Consider the following 21,663-nt stretch of genomic DNA (forward strand, 5'->3'; position numbering starts at 1 on the left):
TGAGTGGACACTGCTATTAACTCTTCCAGTGTGGCGGGAATCTCCCTAGTGGCCAGAGCATCCTTCACGTGGTCAGCCAGCTCCTTCCAAAATATCGGAATAAGGGCTTTATCCGACCAGTCCAGCTCAGATGCTAGGGTGCGAAAGTGGATGGCAAAATGGCTGACCAAGGATGAGCCCTGAGTCAATGCCATCAGTTGGAGCGCTGTAGCATGGGTGACACGAGGTCCTAAAAAGACCTGTTTCAGAGTGCTCAGAAACAACGGAGCATTCTGCACCACATGATCGCCACGCTCCCACAGCAACATAGCCCACTCCAACGCCCTGTCCGACAGGAGAGACACAATAAATCCCACCCTAGCCCGCTCTGTGAGGAAACGTGCGGCCAGAAGCTCGAGATGTATAGAGCACTGACTCATGAAACCCCTACAAGATTTACTATCACCAGAAAATTTTTCTGGCAGAGGGAGGCGAGATAGAGTCAGAGCCGGGGTGGCAGAGGACAAGGTTGCTGCTGCCACGCTAGCAGCCTGAACAGCAACTGCAGTTACATCCACAGCTGAGGTTGTGCGCTCGAGAGCCGCCAACCTACCCTCCAGCTGCAGGATGTACTGCAAAGATTGCTGTTTGTCCATCATTACTAGCCAGACCCTGGCGCTAGTATAATGTTATGGCTAGCGGAATGCACCAAATAATTAAATAGATAAAATAAGGTGCGTTCGCAGCCTGGGGTCCACCGTGCAGAGATGGAACCTGCTGCTAAGTAATGACGGACTATATGGCGGTACAATGAGGATACACACATGGGTTAACTTCACCCTGTATGAAGAAAGTGAACCCTGTTACATCATAGGGTCGCGGTACCGCACAGAGAGCGCAAGCAAGAAATCACAGAACTCTATCCTAGAACACAGGATTAGAGTTCATGTAGACCTCTTGCGATCGACACCGTCTAAACTTATTATCCCTGGAACTTCATCATTAAGGCAGCGCGGATTTAACCCACACCTCCTGCACAGTTTATATTGTCATACGGCCGTTGATCGGCTTGTGGATCTGCAGCAACCGAAATCGCTACATGCTCTTTATCCAATAAAATCAGGTAAGCAATTCTAAGAAAGCTGTCTTGGTTATCTATAGGATAAGACCCTATTTTGCACTTTGTGTCTCCATTTTTTGCCCTATAGTGGCTAATAAGAGGGTAAGAGGTAAAACCTTTTCTATTGTTGATTGGAAAGAGTTTGGTCCTGAGGAAAGATCCTGGGAGCTCAGAGAGAACATCCACTCCACTCCCCCTCTTGGAGAATTTTCTTGCAGGCTTAAAAAAGATGTGGTTTAAAGGAGGTGGGTACTGGCAGAGTCACTGACGCCCTCACCACCACAGCTCTGCATCTCACTCTCCTCCTCCTGCCGTTCCTGTCTTGTCTCCGGTAACTCTACTCTCTGCATCCCTTTCCCAGCAGAGGTGCCAACATACTCACAGCCGCAGTCTCGCGTCCCGTCCTCATTCTTCTGTCCTCATTCTTCTGTGCCTGCCCAGGATCTGCACACAGTAACGTTGTAAGTTTGTTCCTAACATCATTGTCAGTCCTCAGGGCCCAGCGCTCACCAGCCAGTCTCTTAGCTATAGTCTTCATCTTGTCTATCAGTTGTGCTCACTAGTCTATCAGCTGCACCCACATGCCTGTCAATCAGCTGTGTCCACCTGCCTATCAACCAAACCAACTTGCACCTGACATCTTCTCACCAGCTTGCACCCATGTTACTCATCTTCTTAATCTGCTTGTCTGCGTCTATTGGACATTACTTCAGGCTGCCCCAGCTACCCATTCCTATGGGGTCATCTGCCATCTACCAAAGGTCAGTCCTGGAGTAGCATCACCTCCCTTGTCTCTCCTTCAATCTTGGTATCGTACGCTGCTGCGTATCCATTGTCAGATTGGGTGAGGCTCCCAGTCACATCCCTCCATGCCTTCCTTAGGCTCCGGCACAATGGTTCCACCACCCCGCTCATTACACACATTTATTCTGTTTGATTCCTAGAGGCACTATTTGGTGATGTCCTTGTGTAGAGTCTGCATTTGTCATTTTGGAAGAAGGTGCATAATAGAAGGGACGAAATACATAAGGAGGTGCTCACTGATAAACATGTAAAGAATACACAATATTTATTGGCAAAAAGAGACATACTTTTAAAACAAGTAAGACCATAGAATGGTCCAAGTCTTGTTGCTCTACACAGATATAATGTGCAAAATCAGCAATATGCTCCACATTCAAAAAGAGATAAAAGTTTACAAGGTATTGGAGGTGCTACCAAGATAGTATGCCCATTCAATATATAAGGGTGATACTGATCCCCAATCAAGTACCAGACATGCCTAGGCAAGGACCGGTATTGTCATAAACTCTACGATCACTAATACTACAGTTCCCAACCGAGACTTATGACAAAAAAGGGGTGAATCCCCAGCATAATAAATGATGCCAAAATCCTCCTGCTTATTCATATGGCAATGACAATGTCCAAGACTACAGGTAGCATAAGCCCATAACACGTAATATAGGTGTTTGTGAGAATGAAGAAAGTCAACCCAAAAGGGGCTTAAGGGCTGAGACAAGGACATACATATATCTATAGGCACCAAGAAATGAGAATATGTTCAGACTGAGTGAACAATGGCACCCACCTGGGATTAAGTGCGATGAGGCTTGTGGTGCTAGAGATAGCCCTTAATGGAATGAGTAAGCATAAAGAGGATGGCCTAGGCACAGGGGAGAATACCTGCTGGCACCTGGAGTAATGGACTCCTCAAGTGGTCATAGGAGCATATGGAGCCGGAAAGCATGAAATGACCAGGGACATGGCCCCACGTGTATCGCCGTGTCTAGCACGGCTTCGTCAGGGGAAGTGTCATCCATCTAGCCAGTCAGAAACTAAATGCAAGTCTAATTAAGTATCATCACGTACTGGTGATGGTCAAGAGGCTGCTTTACAGAGTACCTCATGCGCTGTGTCAGTAAGAGCAGATGTCTATTTTGGTAGATGGTGGTCATGATGGTCAGTTGATTGGTTGCACAAAAGTAAATGAATCTTCCACCAGCCTCGTTTCCTTCACCAAGTCGTAAGTTTCCAACAACGGTTCCATGTTTGCCATGGGCCACATTGGCATTCAAGTCTCCCATCATAATTTGTAAGTCTTGGTTTGCATTCTATCAATTTACTCTTGAATGTGATCATAGAAAAAATCAACATCTTCCTCCTCGGCATCTGTTATTGGTGAGTAGACTTTTATAACAGAGACATGGATTGGAGCTACTTGTAGTCGTATCTTCTTTGAAAATAAAAGAGACACCGGTTCATCTTCGATTATTATCATTGCCAGAATAGTAGACCAATGTTCCTTTTACTGGAAATATCCATATTGAGCCCATTTTAATTAGCAAATTTTGAGTAAGTTGAGTCCTGTTCTGTCCATTTCGGCTTTGACAATTTGCCTTGGTTCTGAACATTATGATATCTCTGCAACTTTAAATTAAAGAATGACCCGCTTACCATGAAATATTAGTATGTTATCAGGATTTAAGGTATTACAGTGATTGTCTTACTATGAGTTTATTGTGTCATATAGTTCTTATAAAGTGGGATTCATGTTTGTGTCCCATTTTTTTATGCCAGAATGTCATTTTCAGAGTACTCCCAGTCTAGCAGCCACATCCTTTCCTTGCATTAGATGGTCCAACATTTATTTGAATGAGAAGCATATATTGTAGAAACTGTATGGCCATAATTATTCTCCTTGATGATTATACCTGAAGACCCAGCCTGTGTTCGAGAATTCTAACCCGAGTTGATCAGCAGGTCCCCAGGCTGGCTTTTGATTTATTGTCTTTGTAAGAACAACCCATTTAAATGCTAAGCAGTTAAAACTATGATTTGCTTAATTGACTTGTACAACAACTTTATACAATATACAGTATATTTTACCTAGTACATACAAATATAAAGATGATCACCCAATGTGTAAAAGTTGATAGCAAATTAATTTGTAGTTATGAAATATTCTTAAACACATGCCTAATATAAGAGACAACAATAACAAATCTCACTCCTAAAACTATACTCTTGAAGCAAATTTTGTTTCCTCTTGGACACTTGCTTGTGTTACATTTAGGTGTGGTTTTCTTGCAACAGTGCCAGAGCAAATAAAAGTATAATCTGATACATTTTGAATGTAACACCCTGTTGCACAGCAGCTCAATTTGCTAGAGGACATTTCAATGTTTTGTGTAACATTAAACTGTAATTCAAACATCGGTGTCCTGAATAACACATATAATTTACATTAATAGAAGACATACTTTTTGTAAATATGTTCAGCATTTTAAATTTATAACAAACAGTAGTAATTAGTTTAAGAAATAGATTTTTCAGGATATAATAATGTTTGGCTTGCTGCATAACACTGCAAATTGCAAAAATATTTTGTGTTACTCAAAGATAATGAAGATCTGTATATTCAAAGCAAAAGGTGGCTACTTTGAAGAACCTAGAATATAAGATATAATTTCAGTTGATTCACACTTTCTTGTTAAGTATATAATTCCACATGTGTTAATTCATAGTTTTGATGACTTCAGTGTGAATGTACAATTTTCATAGTCATGAAAATACAGAAAAATCTTTAAATGAGGTGTGTCCAAACTTTTGTTCTGTAATGTGTGTATATATATATATATATATATATATATATATATATATATATATATATATATATATATATATATATATACCCAGTATATAAAATAGACAGATAACAAACCAACAATATGCCATACCTGTCCATCATTGTGTCCTGCACAGTAATCCATATATTGGGGATGTACAGTTTTCAATCTGGACAGTGCTAAGATGCGACCATCCTGGCTGAAAACCACTGTGAACTCTGTTTTGGTCTTTCCAATATATTTTATTCCACATTGACACATTGCTTTGTATGTGACACGTTTAACCCCTTTCCGATGTGGGACATAAATGTACGCCGATGTAGGACTCCCTCCCTTTGATGTGGGCTCCGGCAGTGAGCCAGCCCACATCTTTCACAGCACATGTCAGCTGTTTTAAACAGCTGACATGTGCCCGGAACAGCCATGAGTGGAATCACGATCCACCTGTGGATATTAACCTGTTAAATGCTGCTGTAAAACTCTGACAGAGGCATTTAACAAGCAATCGTGCCGGAAATCTGCCCATCTGTCACCCCCGACACCACTGCGGGGCACGGATGGGTTGGCATGCCAGAGGTCTCCTGCAGACCTCTATGGTTGTCACTGCCGGATTGCTATGAGCACTGCCTGGTGGTCGACGCTCATAGCAAGTCAGCAATTCTGCAACATACAGGCGATCTGATAATCACCTCTATGTAGCAGAGCCGATCAGACAAGTGCAGCTTCTAGTCTCCCATGGAGGCTATTGAAGCATGCCAATAGTAAAAAAAAAGTTTTAAAAAATATTTAAAAAATAAAAAATATAAAAGTTCAAATCACCCCTTTCGCCCCATTCAAAATAAAACAATAGAAAAAAAACAAACATACATATATTTGGTATCACCACATTCAGAATCACCCAATCTATTAATGTAAAATAGAATTAACCCAATCGCTAAACGTTGTAATGAGAAAGAAAACAATGTACTTTGTTTGCAATTTCACTTCACTTGGAATTTTTTCCCGTTTTCGAGTACAAGACATGTCAAAACCAATGGTGTCATTCAAAAGAAAAACTCGTCCTGCAATAAACAATTGCTCCCATGGCCATTTTGACAAAAAACTTAAAAAGTTATGGCTCTGGTAAGAAGGGGAGCAAAAATGAAAATGCAAAACCAAAAATACCTCTTCGTTAAGGAGGTTAAATAGACGGTTATTGGATGATCTGATAAGTTTTGTCAGTCACATTACTTTTGAAGCTTTTGCCCTGGGTGATAGAATTACAAGCTACGCAAAAACTAGATTTGTAGCAACCTTTTGTAGATTGTAACTGGTTGGTGCCAGTTTATGATGTGTGGTGGCTTTTTTGTATGTGAGTTGTGGGGTACGGTTCATCCAACTGCCTACATCTTCATCCATCTGTAATATTGGCCAATTTTTCTGCAGTATATGCCTAACTTCATCTGATTTGTTTGAGAATGTAGTAATGAATCTGGGAAAGAAGGAATATAAACCAGCTCAGTCTAGACTAAGGGAGCTTAGTCTCCAGAAACACGTTGAGATTCTTACCCATATGGTTTGTGCTGAAGTCTGTATCCTCTATATTTAAAGTTTGTGAATAAAGAAAACTCTTTTTTACGGATTCGGTGAAGCTGGACATTCTCTTCAGTAATGAATCTGTACATGTTATTAATAGCAGTGGGTTTGGGGATTGGGTTCAATAGAATTGTCTGATCTTTAGATCGTGTATCACGGTATGCTTTATATATGAGTTTTTTGGGGGTAGCCCCTCTCTGGAATAGAAACCTGTCATTTAAATCCAATACCTATTGATCAAAGCTGTTGTCATCTGAGCAATTTCTATGTATTCTTATGACCTGACCCTTTGGGATCCCTCTTTTTAGAGGAGTGGGGTGATTGGTCTCCCACCTGAGCAATGAAAGTGTAGCTGTTGCCTTTTTGTGTGTTTGGGTGCTAAGTTCCACACTGTTTTTCCTCTGAATCAAAATGTCCAAAAATGGCAATAGTTTTTCTGATTTAGTCTACTAACAAATTCTCTGAACTGTCCTGAAGTCACCTTTCCAGATGGAACATCATCTATGTAGCGAATCCATAAGTAGGTATGCTCACTCCCCAGAATAGGTGTATCACCAAAAACCATGGTTTCCTCTCACCAGCCAAGGATTAAGTTTGCATACAATGGGGCACATGGACTCCTCATTGCTGTACACCTGAGCTAGTGGAATTATCCCTTGTAGAAAAGGAAGACATTTCTTGAGAGACAGAAACCGAGGACTTCCAGGACAAATTTTTTTCTCAAATGACCTCTGCTTCTCAGAAAAAGTTCAACCTCTTTTGTACCTTTGTTGTGTGGTATTGACGAGTACAAAAATTCGACATCGATACTAGCCAGTATCATGTCCGAATCTAAAGTCAGACTTTCAAGCTTTCTGAGTAGAAATGGGGTGTCACAGACATACGAGTTAAAACTGGTCACAAAAGGTCTTAAGATTTTGTCCAAGTATATGCCCAGGTTTTGTGTCAGTCAATTCACACCCAATAATTTGGTGCCCTTGGAGGGGATTCAGGTCCTTGAACACCTTAGGCTAAAAATAAAAAGTTGACATAAGCGGATGGTTTGGGCAGGTGAATTTGTATTCTTCTTTACTTATGATATGGTCATCTAAGACTCCTTTGGCTGGCTTTCTTATGTCTGACATGAAGCTTTTCATGGGATTGGCTTGTAACACTCTAAAGCATTCACTGTCTTGTAGCATTCTATGACAAATTTCAAAGTAATCACCTGTGATCACCACATTGCCACCTTTATCAGATTGCTTAATCATGATCATTTGGTCCTGCTTTAGGGTAAATAGAATCTGCATCTCTATCTTCGACAAATTATACTTGCCTCTAGATGCCTCTCCATTACTAACCCATGGGCTTGATGTCAGTGGCCATAAAACAGGTGACATCAACCTCACACCTATTACCCACTTGCCACCGCATCAGGGTAGAAGGGAAAAACTGAGGCTAAGTGCCGCATTTATGAGGTGGTTGAGGACTGATGTTCTTAGCCTGGGAAGGGGCCAACATCCATTGCCCTTTCCTAGGCTATTAATTTCAGCCTACCTTTGCTGGGTTTTGGGGCATCTCTCCTATAATAAACAGTAAATGCTAAGCAAACAGCTGTGAGTTGATATTAATATATTAAAAGCCTAGTAACCTTTATGGTTATTGGCCCCATTCCAGAATATTAGCATCAGCCCCCAGCCATTGGCTTTCGCTCAGCTGGTTATGAAAATTACTGGGGGGACTCCACACCATTTTTTTAAAAAAAACATTTATTTAATACACACTAGATAAAGATATCAGTCGCGGCCACTGACTAAAACTATCATTAGACTTGCCTGATCTTGCTGATTGTAAGGAGACCAGGCGACAGTGGTGAAAGTTGTAGTCAGCACTAGACACACATGGTGGTCACTGACAACTGTCATCCGACTCACCTGGTCTGTCTGATTGTAGTGAGGTCAGGCGACAATGTACTGTACCAGCTGTACTGTCTTTTCCCAGGCACCATCATGTGTTACACTAATGACACACGGATGTCATCAGTGTGCATGTGCGCAGCATGTGTTTTGTCCATGGTGTGTTAAAAAAAGAGACATGTCTGCGGGTTTTTCGTACGGACACACGGTCTGTGAAAAAGTGACATGTGTGCACCACTATTAAATACAATGGGTGTGCGTATGTCTGTATGTGTGGTCCTTAAAAAATGGACTTGTGAAGAAGGTCTAAGTCTGAGGATCCTGGGAGGGCCCAAAGTTTGTGCCATAAAAAGTGAGGTCATATCTTTGTGATGTACCATAACTGCCTGAAATCAGAAAATGCAATTGAAGCATTTTGCTATTCAAAATTATTTGGCTAAAATGTAAGAGGGTTGAAAAAGAAGTCAACTACCCTTTTGCAGAAAAATGTGAACATTACATGAACCTGAATGGTATTTCTTGCACTTACCATATCTATAGGCTACCATTGATCCTGTTGTGGTGGAGATATCACCTGGTTAGTAAGATAGATAGTGGCATAAATTACTTTATTGCCAATGCAATTCTGGTTCGATATACTGTATGTTCTTTATATGCCATGTCCTGTGATATTACCTTATGCTATATGGGCTGCATACCATCACTAAGCAATATTGCCAGATAGCATTATTGCCTTTAGTTACGTAAGAGACAGTAAATCTCTACCAATGTATATATCAATCTTTATTTTGCTGTCCGTTTGCATATTTAACACAAATATTTTGCATCAAAGTGTAGGATATGAAGCATGTAATTTTGAGAGAGTACTGAAAAAATATTTTGTAATTATACTGGAAATACTCCTGTGATAAATAAACGCTTGTTTCAGCAAGTTGCTGTGTAACTCTAGTAATGTTTGAGGAAGCACACTGTTTGGAGTGAGGGTTTTGCATTTTTTGTTAAAGAAATAATAACACTAGAGGAAGAAAGAATCTCCATTGTGAGCTTTAGTTGTTGATATGTGTGTCCAGGTAAGGGAGGCAATGCCACCTGCATGAGAGAGTACTGCCATTAGAAGGACAACTTAAGCCACCATAGAGCGGTTTATTTCTGCATAAGAAGAGTGCATCAATTTTTAATAGCGAAGTACAAGCAGTTCAAAAGAAGCTAGAACCGTACCACATTAAAGGGTCCTGAAACTAATCTAAGAGGAGTGCTACCTCAATGATGCTAGGACACTGATGATTTAACTGTGAAGAGTAGGCTGCAACAGTTTTCTAAAAAGAGGTGACTATGAGAAGGGCTCTGACCAATATGTGTGTATTGAGCTGCTGAGAAAATGACACACAGCTACAAAAAGCAGGTGCTGCTCTAGATATTCCTTACACAAGTTGCAAGTGTCAGTAAATTGTCCCCACTGTCAGCCACTGCCTTTTTTAACATGATTGAAACCATTTAGAGCATTGCAAGCTATCAGTATTATCAAATTGTTCAAATAAAATGTGATATAACTTCATTAAAACCTTTTAATCAAAATGTTTTTCTTCAGCAGAAAACATATTATAAAGACTTATTTTAGCATCCAGAGGTAAAAAAAAAAACACCCCAGAATTAAATGTGAATTATTGAGATATTTAAAAATGAAAAAAAAAGACTAGACAATACAAAAAAATCTCAAATATATCTATATATTTTTACACACACACAACATTTCATAACTGGGTGCATATCATATCCTCTTCTTGACACATTGTTCCCCCAGTAATACATTTTATTCAGTTTCAACCATGCAGCAGTGTCTTTCCTAATGATTTTATATGCACTACTTCTACCAATCATGGCTGAGAACAAGACAGCAGGACAGAAATTCTATAAAATTTGCAGTTGTTTCAAGGACTAACCCGCGAAGATACAGTTCTCGCTATAATGAAACGACATCATAAATGTGTACTTTGATATTCTCAGAAGCAGCTAAGTACTATCTCACATAGAGCAGCCTTTCCTCCTGAGTGCCAGTGTCATTGCCGCAGATATGAAGCCAAGAAACAGACACCCAGTTGTCTTTTGAGAGCTTGCCCAGTTTGTTAAATGAAGACTGTTTCCTCGTAGTTCCTGTTTTGCAACCTTCAGGAGAACAAATATACAAGGCAGACATTAGAGAGACAATCTTTTATGCACAGGCAAATGGATTTTGCGCACTGCCATAGACATTGACGAGACAGATAACATACACGAAAAACACTAGTTTCTATGTCTAATTGAGAGGAAAAGCTCAGAGAAGAGTTGTTCTGGTTCCAAATAAACCTCATAATTGTAAGGAACTGTTGACTGCGTTGACAAATTCACATCAATGCCTTGATTTTTGGCTGGCTTTTTTTTAGCACAACTGTTATATTACACTGCCATCCAATGACAAATTCTTGTAAATGCATGTAGTGATTAATTTTACCGCTGCTGTGGTATATCGACTTGACTTAATTTCTGCTGAAGCACCAGTCATCCCCTAGATAGATATACTCCCTATTCATTCCTTTCTGCAATGATAACTGTGAAATTTACCCAAGCTCTAAAGGAAAATAAATAATTTCTCTAATAGCCTTAATGGGTTTTTAGAGTATTTTGGAGAGCAGCCAAATAAGACTTAGACATGGATGTACAAGCAGAGTGAATGCCAAGCTTAGTTTATGTATCTGTGTGTGTGTGGTTTTACTGTCAGATAAGTTTCAGTAAAGACATTTTAATTGAACCCCCTCAGCAGTAATGCTCCCAAAGATATTTTTTGCTACAGTATCAAGGGGAAACGAATAGAAACTAATTGTGTTTCAAAGAAAAGGGAAACTATAAGTCTGTTGTTGGATTACGTTTTTTCCCTTTAATTACAATTATAAAATAAACAGCTAAAGAGCAATTATGGGCATATTTCATGTTCTTGTATATTCCCTATTGAAACAGAGAACAGCCAGAAAAATGACTAATAAATAATAAATAATGAAAAATACAACATGTGAGAATTATATATAGTGAAGTAATTACCTAATATTGCAATATGCACACCATGAAGGTGCAGTTCAATCTGCAGGCACTATGTTAAGAGCATGGGGAGCTGGGTGTACGAGAGCACTGTTAGTGGAAGGCTGTCAGATCTTAAGGATTTACCCAATCTACTCTATCAAGGAAGTCCAAGGAGAACCCACACCTTCAACTTTTAACCCTTATATGGAGATCTGGACTTACACATGACCCCCTAAGTTGAGTCAATAAAGCTCCTGTAGGCCTGTGGAGCGATCTGGCAGAGGATAGCCAGAACGCGAGGTCAGTACCAGGAGGCTAGGATCAAGAACAAAGTTGTAAGGGACTATGATAGTCTAAACACAAGCTGATGTCAAGCAACAGAATAGCAAACTAAGTCAGAACAATGCAAAGAAATGATCCAGAGTAAGTAACACCTTTACCTAGCAAGTGGAAATATGGTACTAGGGGTTGGAATCATGTGTATCTCTTTTCAAGGTTTAGAAAAGGAAGGTAATGAGCCATTACTAAGGAATTAATACACAAGCTAACTGCTTAGATGACATAATGAGTTCCAGAATGCTAAACAGAACTGCTCCAGTGTTTTCACTTGTCACCCGTAATAATGCTGCAGTGCTATTTAGAAACAGAAGCAAGAATGAAAGGTACGAGTATAGACATGAATGTTTGAGTACCCCTATCTTACATGGAGCCTTCTGCTTTTGTCATTCTGTGACTTCAAGTGTCTGACCCTGGACTTGGCCTCTTGCTATCCATTTGTTGTTCTCTCTGGCTTTGACATATCCTTCTGGCATTTCACCACAAACTGTTTTCTGACCACACCTTTGACTTACCCCTTTGTACTACGAGCCCTAATAGTATTTGACCTCGGACCTCCTGACTAGCCTGTTTCACTGCTTGTCCATGACTAGTGGCTCAGCGTCAGACATAGTGCCTCCAATCAAGAAAGGAGAAGGAGGATTACTCACGGCGGGGACTGGAGAGTGATATACTTTAAACTGGGACTTGGTAAACCAAAAGGGTACTTGTAAGGTAGCGTGTAGTTTAAAATTGAAGGCTCCATGGTTAATTATATCTGCTATTTCATATATACCAATTAACTTAGCCACTAGTTTAACGGAAGGATCCTTGAGTTTTAAATTTTTAGTTGATAATCATGCCAGATTTCTACTCCAAAGTGAGAACCATTAATTTGCTTCTTATTAGCATGACAGGCCGTCGGTATACCCTGTGCCCTCCTCATATTAAAGCTCACCTTGGACTAATAAGTTTCACCTTATCTATAGCTTTATTGACTCTTTTAATAGCCAACTTAACGGCTGTAAAGCAATAAAAGAGAGGTCTACCGTCACAAAATTAAACCTAGAGAAGAAAAAACTCCCTCTATCTCTGTTAGGATTTTTTCTCTTGTCTGAATCTAGATAAGATTTGTGTGGTCCTGCCACTGTCTTCGGTAAGGAAGGGGGGGCCTCAATCTGTCTCTGGAACAGGGACCCTAACTATCCCTGTCCCGGGGTACTCTTAAAGGTAGAAAGGCCCAAGTCTCCGACCTTACTATGCTCCTGTTAATGTCCTAAGTTGTCCCATCTTCCTCACCCAGGAGGCCTGGGACAGAAATGAAAGTGTATATACACGTAAGACAAACAGGGACAACAAAAAGCAACTTACATACAAAAACACTCATCAGGGGTAGAGAGGAATAAAGAGAAGGATAGGAAGGTACGTTCCAAATGGGAATAGGATAATGGAGAAAGCATACACCCAAAAACAGCAGACAACAATCTCCAGCAGCAACAAAGAACTCCAACTTCAGCACACCAATTCCAGCAAGCCAAGAAGCAAAACTTTCACAGGCAGGGATGAGAAGGTCTGGCCAGGTTTTATAGAGAGAGAAAATAAGCAGGTCAGGAGCAGATGTGAGATGGAACTTCATGTCTTTAGCCAGCATACAAAAAGTCATTAACCTCTTCAGCGCCAAAGGAAACAAAGTCCATTTAATATGAGGAACAAAACACACAGGCTAATGTCATGACTCTGATGTTGGGTGACCCTGAACCAGGGGCTCCTTCCCTGTCCCTAACACTAGGGGGTGCCCTAGCTCACCCTGTTCCGCGGGTTACTTCTGAAGTGAAGATGCCGGGGCCACGTTCCTTGCCTTACCTCCTTATTTTGCCCTTCATGGAAGAGTGGAGTAGTTGTGCACTATAGTACACCAAACAGACAAACAAGGTACCACAAACGGTGGAATGGAAATTACCAGGTATACAAATATTCACTCACTTATGACAGAGGAATGCTCCGAGGAGTGGAGGATGGGGTAAAACCAAAATAGAAGGGAATTATCACACTTACTAAACCAAGCAACAGTCACAAATAAACCCACCAAACACCTCCCCATATAACCACCAACTAGTATCCTACCAGACATGCAGCATAAGCTTGTTCTGACGATGTGTGTCAGTCAGGATCCAAATTATATAGGGGATAGGAGTGGCTAACAGTGCTCAGCTGAGAGCTTTAGCTCCCAGAGCTTCTGCAGGTGACACTGACATCCTAAAGAATCTTCTCGCCAGATTCTCCTGGATGTACTGAGACATTGCCTCCGTCTCCGGGAGAGACAACGGGTAGACTCGACCTCGGGGAGGCTCAGCACCAGGCAAGAGGACAATAGGACAGTCATAGGGGCGGTGAGGCGGAAGGGTCTCCGCAGCCCTTTTGGAGAACAAGTCCGCATAGAGCCAATATTGCTTGGGTAGAGAGAAAAGATCTGCGGGTACCTCAGTAGTAGCAACCTGAATGCACTCCCTCAGACATATACCCTCACAAGATTTACTACATCCCAAATTTCTGCCTGTGGACCACTCTATATGAGGGGAGTGGTACCGTAGCCAAGTTATCCCTAACAGGACCTTATCAATTCCCTCAGGAATGAAGGGTAAGAAATAATCTTCTGATGAGATGGCGACATAGATAGAGTAAATCGGATGGTCTGGTGTGTTATCTGTGAGGGCAGTGTCGACCCATTCACCACTTGTACGGTCACTGGTTTGGTGAGCATCACCAGGGGTATTGCGTGTCATTGGGCGAAGACAAGTTACATAAAATTGCCCTCCGTCCCGGAATTCATGCAAAGCTCTACCGAATGAGTGGATGAGCCTATGGTAATTGTCCCCTTACAGGACAGTTTGGAGGAAAACGTCGCCGCGTCTAGTGTACCTCCTCCTACAACCACTAGACGCTGATGTTTTCCCAACCGCTGGGAACATCTGGAGGCAAGATGTCCTGACTGCCGGAAGACATGACAGACCTTAAGTGCACAAGCGGTCCGGGACTTAGATCCCGCTTGTGACACCTCCATGGCCTCATGTGACTTGGATGCCTGGACCGGAGATTCCAAAGATTTGGCAAAGGTGGGAGCCAGCCGAAACCTCCCCCTACACTGGGCTCGCTCCAACCTTCATTCGTAAAAACGAAGATCTATGCAAGTAAATACCGCTATTAGCTTCTACATTGTGGCCGGAATCTCCCTAGTGGCCAAAGCATCCTCCACATGGTCTGCCAGGCCCCTCCAAAATACAGGGATGAGGGCTTTAGCCGACCACTTCAGCTCAGATGCTAAAGTCCGGAAGTGCACAGCAAAATGGCTAACCATGGACGAGCCCTGAGTCAATGCCAACAGTTGGAGAGCCATATCATGGGTGACACGAGGTCCTAAAAAGACCTGTTTCAGAGTGCTCAAGAACAGCAGAGAACTCTGCACTACATGATCACCACGCTCTCACAGCGTCATAACCCACTCCAATGCCCTGTCCGACAGGAGAGATATAATGAATCCCACCTTTGCCCGCTCTGTGGGAAAACATTCAGCCAGGAGCTCGAGGTGTATTGCGCACTGGCTCACGAAACCACTGCAAGATTTACTATTACCAGAGTATTTATCTGGCAGCGGGAGGCGAGATAAGGTCGGAACAGGGGTTGCAGTGGACAAACTTGTTGCAGCCAAGCTAGCAGCCTGAACAGCTACAGCAGTAACATTCACAGCTGAGATTGTGCGCTCGAGAGTCGCCATCCTGCCCTCCAGCTGCTGGATGTACCGCAGCAGTTGCTGTTCATCCACCATTACTAGCCAGACCCTGGCACTAGTATACTGTTAAGGCTAGCGGAACACACCAAGCAAGAGAGAGATTGATATGAGGTGCGTTCACAGCCTGGGGTCCACCTTGCAGAGATACCTGCTGCAAAGTAATGGCGGGAGGACACTGAGCTCACACGTGGGTTAAAATTCACCCAGTGTGAAATGAAAGCGAGCTCTGTTGCCTCACAGAGTGGCGCTGTGCACAGAGAATAATACTCTAACTAGGGTTGTGCTTGCTCTAGAACTCTTCTGTGCTAACCGCACACATGAAGGAACCAGATGTTAAGCCAAGGCTAATTGCCCCCAATGATGCTAGCTGCCTGCCTGAGTGTACAGCCCCAAAGCTAAACAGACTCACACCACATATAAACTGAGTGGTAGAGTATCCACTGGCAACAGCCAAACGCAAATGATACTAGCGCATGGCCGTGTGGCCATGCAAACCTTTTATAGTTGTAGCTCTCCAGGACCTTCCTAGTGGACCAATAGGAGCTTCTACAGGACCTGAGAGTGTGACCCGCGATCTCCAATGAGAGGTCTTCCTTGGGCATGCTCGAAGGAGAAAAGCAGGACTTAGTCCCAGGAGCGCCTGCTCGCCACCAAACAGTCCTGTTATAATGGCTGAACCTGGAAGGGCAGCAGTAACCAAAAGTGCATTGTCTTTCCGAGCCAGGCGCTGGAACCGACATCTCCGCTGAGCAGGTTCCACTGCGTCTGGAGAAAAATGGAAGACCGCAGTGGACATGGTTCGAGATTCTCCCTGTGCAGCGGCAGGAATTCGACACCTAACAAGGAGCAATCAGATGCTGCAGTTTTCTTGCTTTTCTCTGTCACAGTAACCCCATGATACCTAAATGAAAGACCTGTGATTCACAGTTTATAAAGATCTCCTAACCCTAGATCCCCTAGGAGGATCTGATGTAACACCCCAGATAACCGGTTGTTCCAGTGGAATTGCTTTCCTCACGGGGAGAGTGATGTCATGCTTGGAAGCGAGGAAGTATAACTTTAACAGGTATTCACATGCATGCAACATGTTCAGACTCCAGGCCAGAAGGGGAAGCTCTGAACCCGGTTTCATGGGAGCTTCCCTATATAATATATATTCTTGCCTGTGGAATGAGTTCGGGAGTTGATGAGAGGAGAGTGAGGAGAGAAGAAGCAGACAGAGAGTCTGAGAGGAAAGTTGGGGCCGTGTAGCCATGAGAGGTGCTGCAGCTCCTGGGAAAGGAAAGAAAGGAACAGAACAGTTGTAGAGACAGTGAAGGAGGAAAAGAAGTGCAGGAGAGTAAGGAGCTGGGGGGGAGCTGCGACTGGGCTCCCTCCATGCTGAAGTGCAGATACCGGTAGCTGGAAAACCGAGGTTGTGGGGGTAACTTCATGCCCCATGGCAGAAACTGGCGGACAGCAGATTGCAGGTCTCCTGTCCACCATTAGCACCTAAAGGCGCAGTAGCACTGAGAGCCCAGCGTCATCTGAGAGACCCTGTAAAAAGGCTCGAGTTACCTATCATATGGGTATTGTCCTACCTAAAGGGGGACAGGGAATGAATGTGAGAACCTTGTGTGATGCCTAAAGCACCAAAGCACTACCTGGTTAGGGGGATTCCAGATTCGCTTTTAAGCTGGCTGAACCATATCAGTACCTGTGATCTGGTACCCTGGACTGTGGCTGCCTGAACTCCACAGTAAAAAGGTAAAGAGACTGCAACTTTGTGTTCTCTGTTTATTTCTGGCACCACACCACCTTTGCCAAATACACATGGGAGCCCTGAGGACCCAGCTTCACCTGAGGGAAGCCATACCATCCCAGCTGCCATAGCATCACCCCAGTGGACCCCTATAAGCAGCGTCGGTCACCCCTGACCGAATATTACAGGTGGCGTCACGAACAAACTTTAAAAACTTTATTTCCCATTTACTCAAACCCCTTTTATTAGAAACCCAGGGCCACAGACTGGGTCACTGCCACTGTGACACATCCCTTTAAGAACCAGCCCGGTACCGAGTACTCCAGGGTCCTGGCAGGCGCTCAAGTGACATACTTGTGACAGGTCCTCGATAACAGTGAATTCGTTTTGGTATCTTGGAGGGATTGGTGCTCATTCTTCAAAGGCCCACTTGATTGCCGACAATTTACCATAACACTTATCATAATCATATCATAATGATTTTCATGAAAGATTTGTAATAACTTTATGGGCTAGAGGAAACTGGAAGGAGGTAAAAAATGTTTTAACAAATGGGCATTAAAAAGAGAAATATTTAGGAAGACACAGATGGACATGGATTTGAGAAGGTTTGGGGATAAAGTGGTGAAGCTACTAGCAAATTTGGCAAAAGGTAGAAAGGGGACAAAAATATATTAAAACTTAAGGATAAAGAGAGTCTAGTAGTGGATAATCCCAAAGAGATAGGCTCAATCCTGAGGGATTTTCATGTAGATTTATACTTAGAAAAGTCACATGGGAAGGACAGAGATGAGATTTCTTGAGTAAACTTACAATACCTAATGTCACAGAAAAACATTTGACTAAACTAAAAGCTCCAGTTACAGAGGAAGTGGTGAAGGGCACTATTAGTGGTCTACTGGCTGGAAAAGCTCCCAGTCCTGATGAGTTCACAGGTGATTTCTTTAAAGTCATGACCCAATGAATAGCTCCTATTCTAACTAAATGATATAATGAGATACTACAAAATGTAAACTTGAACACCAAAAAGAAAAAAGCCAAACATTTGGTCAAATAAGGATAGGAATGATCATAAAAGTTAAATACCTTTATTAATACAAAGCTTGGTAAGTGGTAACACCATACACACATGTGCACACACGATTAAAAGTAAAATATATTAGTATACATTAAAAAGTCATAAACGACTCTTGGTGACCACCAGGAAAAAGTATGACAAAGAAATATATTAAATAATTATGATATGCAATTTATATTCAAATGGCATAACATAGGTCTGCTACTAGTTTAATGATTGTCCCATGTATAAAAGCAAATAAATAGGGGGCCCTTAAATCATTACCAAAATTTCATCCAGACATTAAATAGTGACCAAAGTGGTTTAGAGATAATAACTGGACCAGGCCCTATGGGGTTGCTGGGAACAATAAAAAAGTTCAATGTGCAGAGAAGGGAGATAGCTGCAGTAAGGTAAATGGATATGCAGGAAAATCAAATTACCTGGCGGGTAGTGGGTCAAGTTGGGCACACATCCCAACGCAAGTCACCAAGGGTCATTTATGACTTTTTAATGTATACTAATATATTTTACTTTTTATCATTTGTGCACCTGTGTGTACGGTGTCGCTACTTACCAAGCTTTGTATTAATAAAGGTATTTTACTTTTATGATCGTTCCTATGCTTCTTTGACCACATGTTCGGCTTTCCGGCTTTTTTCTTTTGGTCTTCAAGATTTTTCCGAATAGTCTGCCATTCAATCTGTTTGCAGATGTATGTCACCTGAATTGTATAAAATACCACATACTACTTTGGCTCAGTGTGTATAAATCTATTGCAATGTTCATCACATATTCTAAAGATGGAAACTTGTTGTGGGGCACCAGAATAGCTCATATAAGTTTGATACCAAAAGATGGGAAAAGCACAGAGGACCCAGCTTCCTATAGAGCTTTCTCTCTGATAAACCAGGATATTAAAATAGTTTCCAAACTTATGGCAAAAAGGTTGGCAGAAATACTCCCAACTATAGTGTCATCAGCTCAGAGGGGCTTTGTGAAGGGTAGTAGAGGGGTCTCAAATGTGAGACAGATATTATTAGTCTTGCAATAAAAAGTGTTGAGAATAGGAGTGATAGGCCAGCATTAGTTACATTAGATGAAGAGAAGGCATTTATAAAGTTAAAATGGAACAGAACAATGTAGGGATGATGGGTAATTTCAGTCTTGTACACAAATCCCTTGGCAAAAATTCAAACCCTTGGACATCTCTCATTAAGCTTCCCACTCCAGAAAGGAATGTGCAAGGGGCGTGTCCTTTGTCACCACTTTGTCACCACCATGTTTGATTTAGCACTTGAACCCTTGGCAAGCTACTTGGAACCACAAGAGGTATTTGAAGTGATAAGAGTAGAGGGCAAGAGGATCAAAGCCTCATATTTTGCAGATGACGTAATACTTTATATGGCAGATGTGGAGAGAGATTTGCCAGGAGTATTAGAAGTCAGTCTATAATTTAAATTTCCCCTTGTTGTATCTAAAATACAACAGCAAATGAAAAGATGTCAAAATCTGCCTTTGAGCTTATTGGGAAGGGCACACCTTTTAAAAAGGGTGAGTATTTCAAAACTTATGTATCCACTATAGATAATACCGATTCTCCTGAAACATGTAGATGTGGAGAAGATAAATTCAGCTATCAGTAAATTCATATAGAAGGGTCTGAGGCCAAGTATAAAATTAAAAACGTTGATGGCAACTAAATAGGAGGGGGGGAAATTTCCTGAGATAAGAAGATACAACCTGGCATGTATCTACCAACACATAATAGACTGGTTGAAAGAGATTAATAAATTCTCTTACACGACCCTGGAAAAATCCTATGCAGATCATCGGAATCTAGATGCAGTGTTGCACACAACGCAATAGTAGAACGGGACACGATAGCATGGAAATAAATCAGAAAAAGACTAAAGTTATCGTGAAGAATATCAAGGGATCTGCCCTTGTGGAGGAATCCAGCCTTATGGAAATTAGGGTAGAACAAATTATTCCATGAACGGATTCTGAAGGGGATACTCAAAATACATTGCATGAGGAAGAGAGTAGGTGGTTAACTAGAGAAGAGATTGTATCAAAATTTAAATTAAGTAAACAACAATTTCTACAATTGTAACAAAACAAAGGAATGGATATGGCACATCTGAAAAATGTAAGTGAAGAAACAAAAATAAATGCAATGGATACTCTATTATTAGACTGAGCAGGCACACACAGTATATCTACACTATAGAGAGGTTTCAATAAAATTCTGGAGAAATTATAAACAGTACAAGTATTTATGTCATGAGATAGGCAAATAGAGTGAGAGGAAATTGGGATAGAAATCCTAGTAGGATGTAAGGTAGTACGGAAGAACATTTTGAGTAAGGTTTGGAGTGACACACAGTTTAGGATCATGCATAGAGCAATCTTCGCCTTTAATATGTTAAAGTCTAAAAATATGTGAAATCGTCTGACACATTGTCCAAAATGCAAAATTGAAAGATTTAGACTTACTACATGGGTGTGGAGTTGTCCTAAAGTACAAGAATTTTTAAAAGACATAAAAGTACATTGGAGTTAAGAGTGTTGCTTTATATCCTTTACCATTTCTTTTCCATTACTGGAGGAGTGAGGAAGGTATGCAATAAAAAGAGAAGGAAAGACTAACCCCAATATTCCATGCAATCTGTTTAATAGCCAAAAGAATCTTGTAAAACATTGATTATCTGAATCGATTCCAAATGTAAAAGAGATAACAGGCCAAGTGAAGACCATATTCCATTTGGAAAGTATGGAAGCAGAACGTGATAAGGAAAGATATGTAAAATTGCTTATGATATAATAGAAAAGGCTTTTTACATAATTATTATACAAAGGAGAATCTTCATAAAATCATGATCATGAAGCCTTTTGACCTGACCAGTTGGTATTTACTGGAGGAGTTGTGTGGAACATTAGGGAAGTTAAAAAGAATTGATTTGAATGTGGAGGTAAAAGGAGGGAAAAATAAAGTCTAACAGAATATTATATAGAGATTAAATAAGGAAGGGCAACATCCAATGTGTTACTTTGGTCAAGAGAATGATATGATACAATTGAACACTGGAGATATAAATACAGCTCTGGCAAAAATTAAGAGACCACTGCAAAATGTTCAGATTGTCTGATTTTTCTCTTCGTAGGTATATTTTTGAGTAAAATGTAAATTGTTATTTTATTCTATAAACTGCTGACAACATGTCTCCAAATTTCCAAGCAACAATTTTTTTTAATTTTTTTCTGGTCAAAATTAAAAAAACAGTGCTTTCAGACCTCAAGTAATGCAAAGAAAACTAGTTCATAATCATTTAGAAACAAAAATACTAATGTTTTAAGTCAGGAAGAGTTCAGAAATCAATATTTTGTGAAATAACCATGGTTTTTAATCACAGCTTTCATGCGCCTTGGCATGCTTTACACCTGTCTTTCACACTGCTTCTGGCACACAAATTTGGGAAGCTGACTTTAAATTACCTAGCCACACCAAGGC

At 41.3% G+C, this 21,663-nt stretch overlaps 1 protein-coding gene across 1 annotated transcript; it reads right to left on the reverse strand.

Annotated features, from left to right (window-relative positions):
- Positions 1-15,045: 15,045 nt before the first annotated feature.
- Positions 15,046-15,387, reverse strand: LOC138643348 (protein LDOC1-like). The gene has a single exon (XM_069732270.1). It carries the CDS (start codon positions 15,385-15,387, stop codon positions 15,046-15,048), a length of 342 nt encoding a protein of 113 aa, XP_069588371.1.
- Between the last annotated feature and the right edge of the window lie 6,276 nt (positions 15,388-21,663).

The sequence above is a fragment of the Ranitomeya imitator genome, chromosome 6 (assembly GCF_032444005.1).
Source record: "Ranitomeya imitator isolate aRanImi1 chromosome 6, aRanImi1.pri, whole genome shotgun sequence".
NCBI lineage: Eukaryota > Metazoa > Chordata > Amphibia > Anura > Dendrobatidae > Ranitomeya > Ranitomeya imitator.

Excerpts from the sequence above, each read along its gene's own strand:
- LOC138643348 (XM_069732270.1), bottom strand. The coding sequence starts at position 15,387 with ATGGTGGATGAACAGCAACTGCTGCGGTACATCCAGCAGCTGGAGGGC.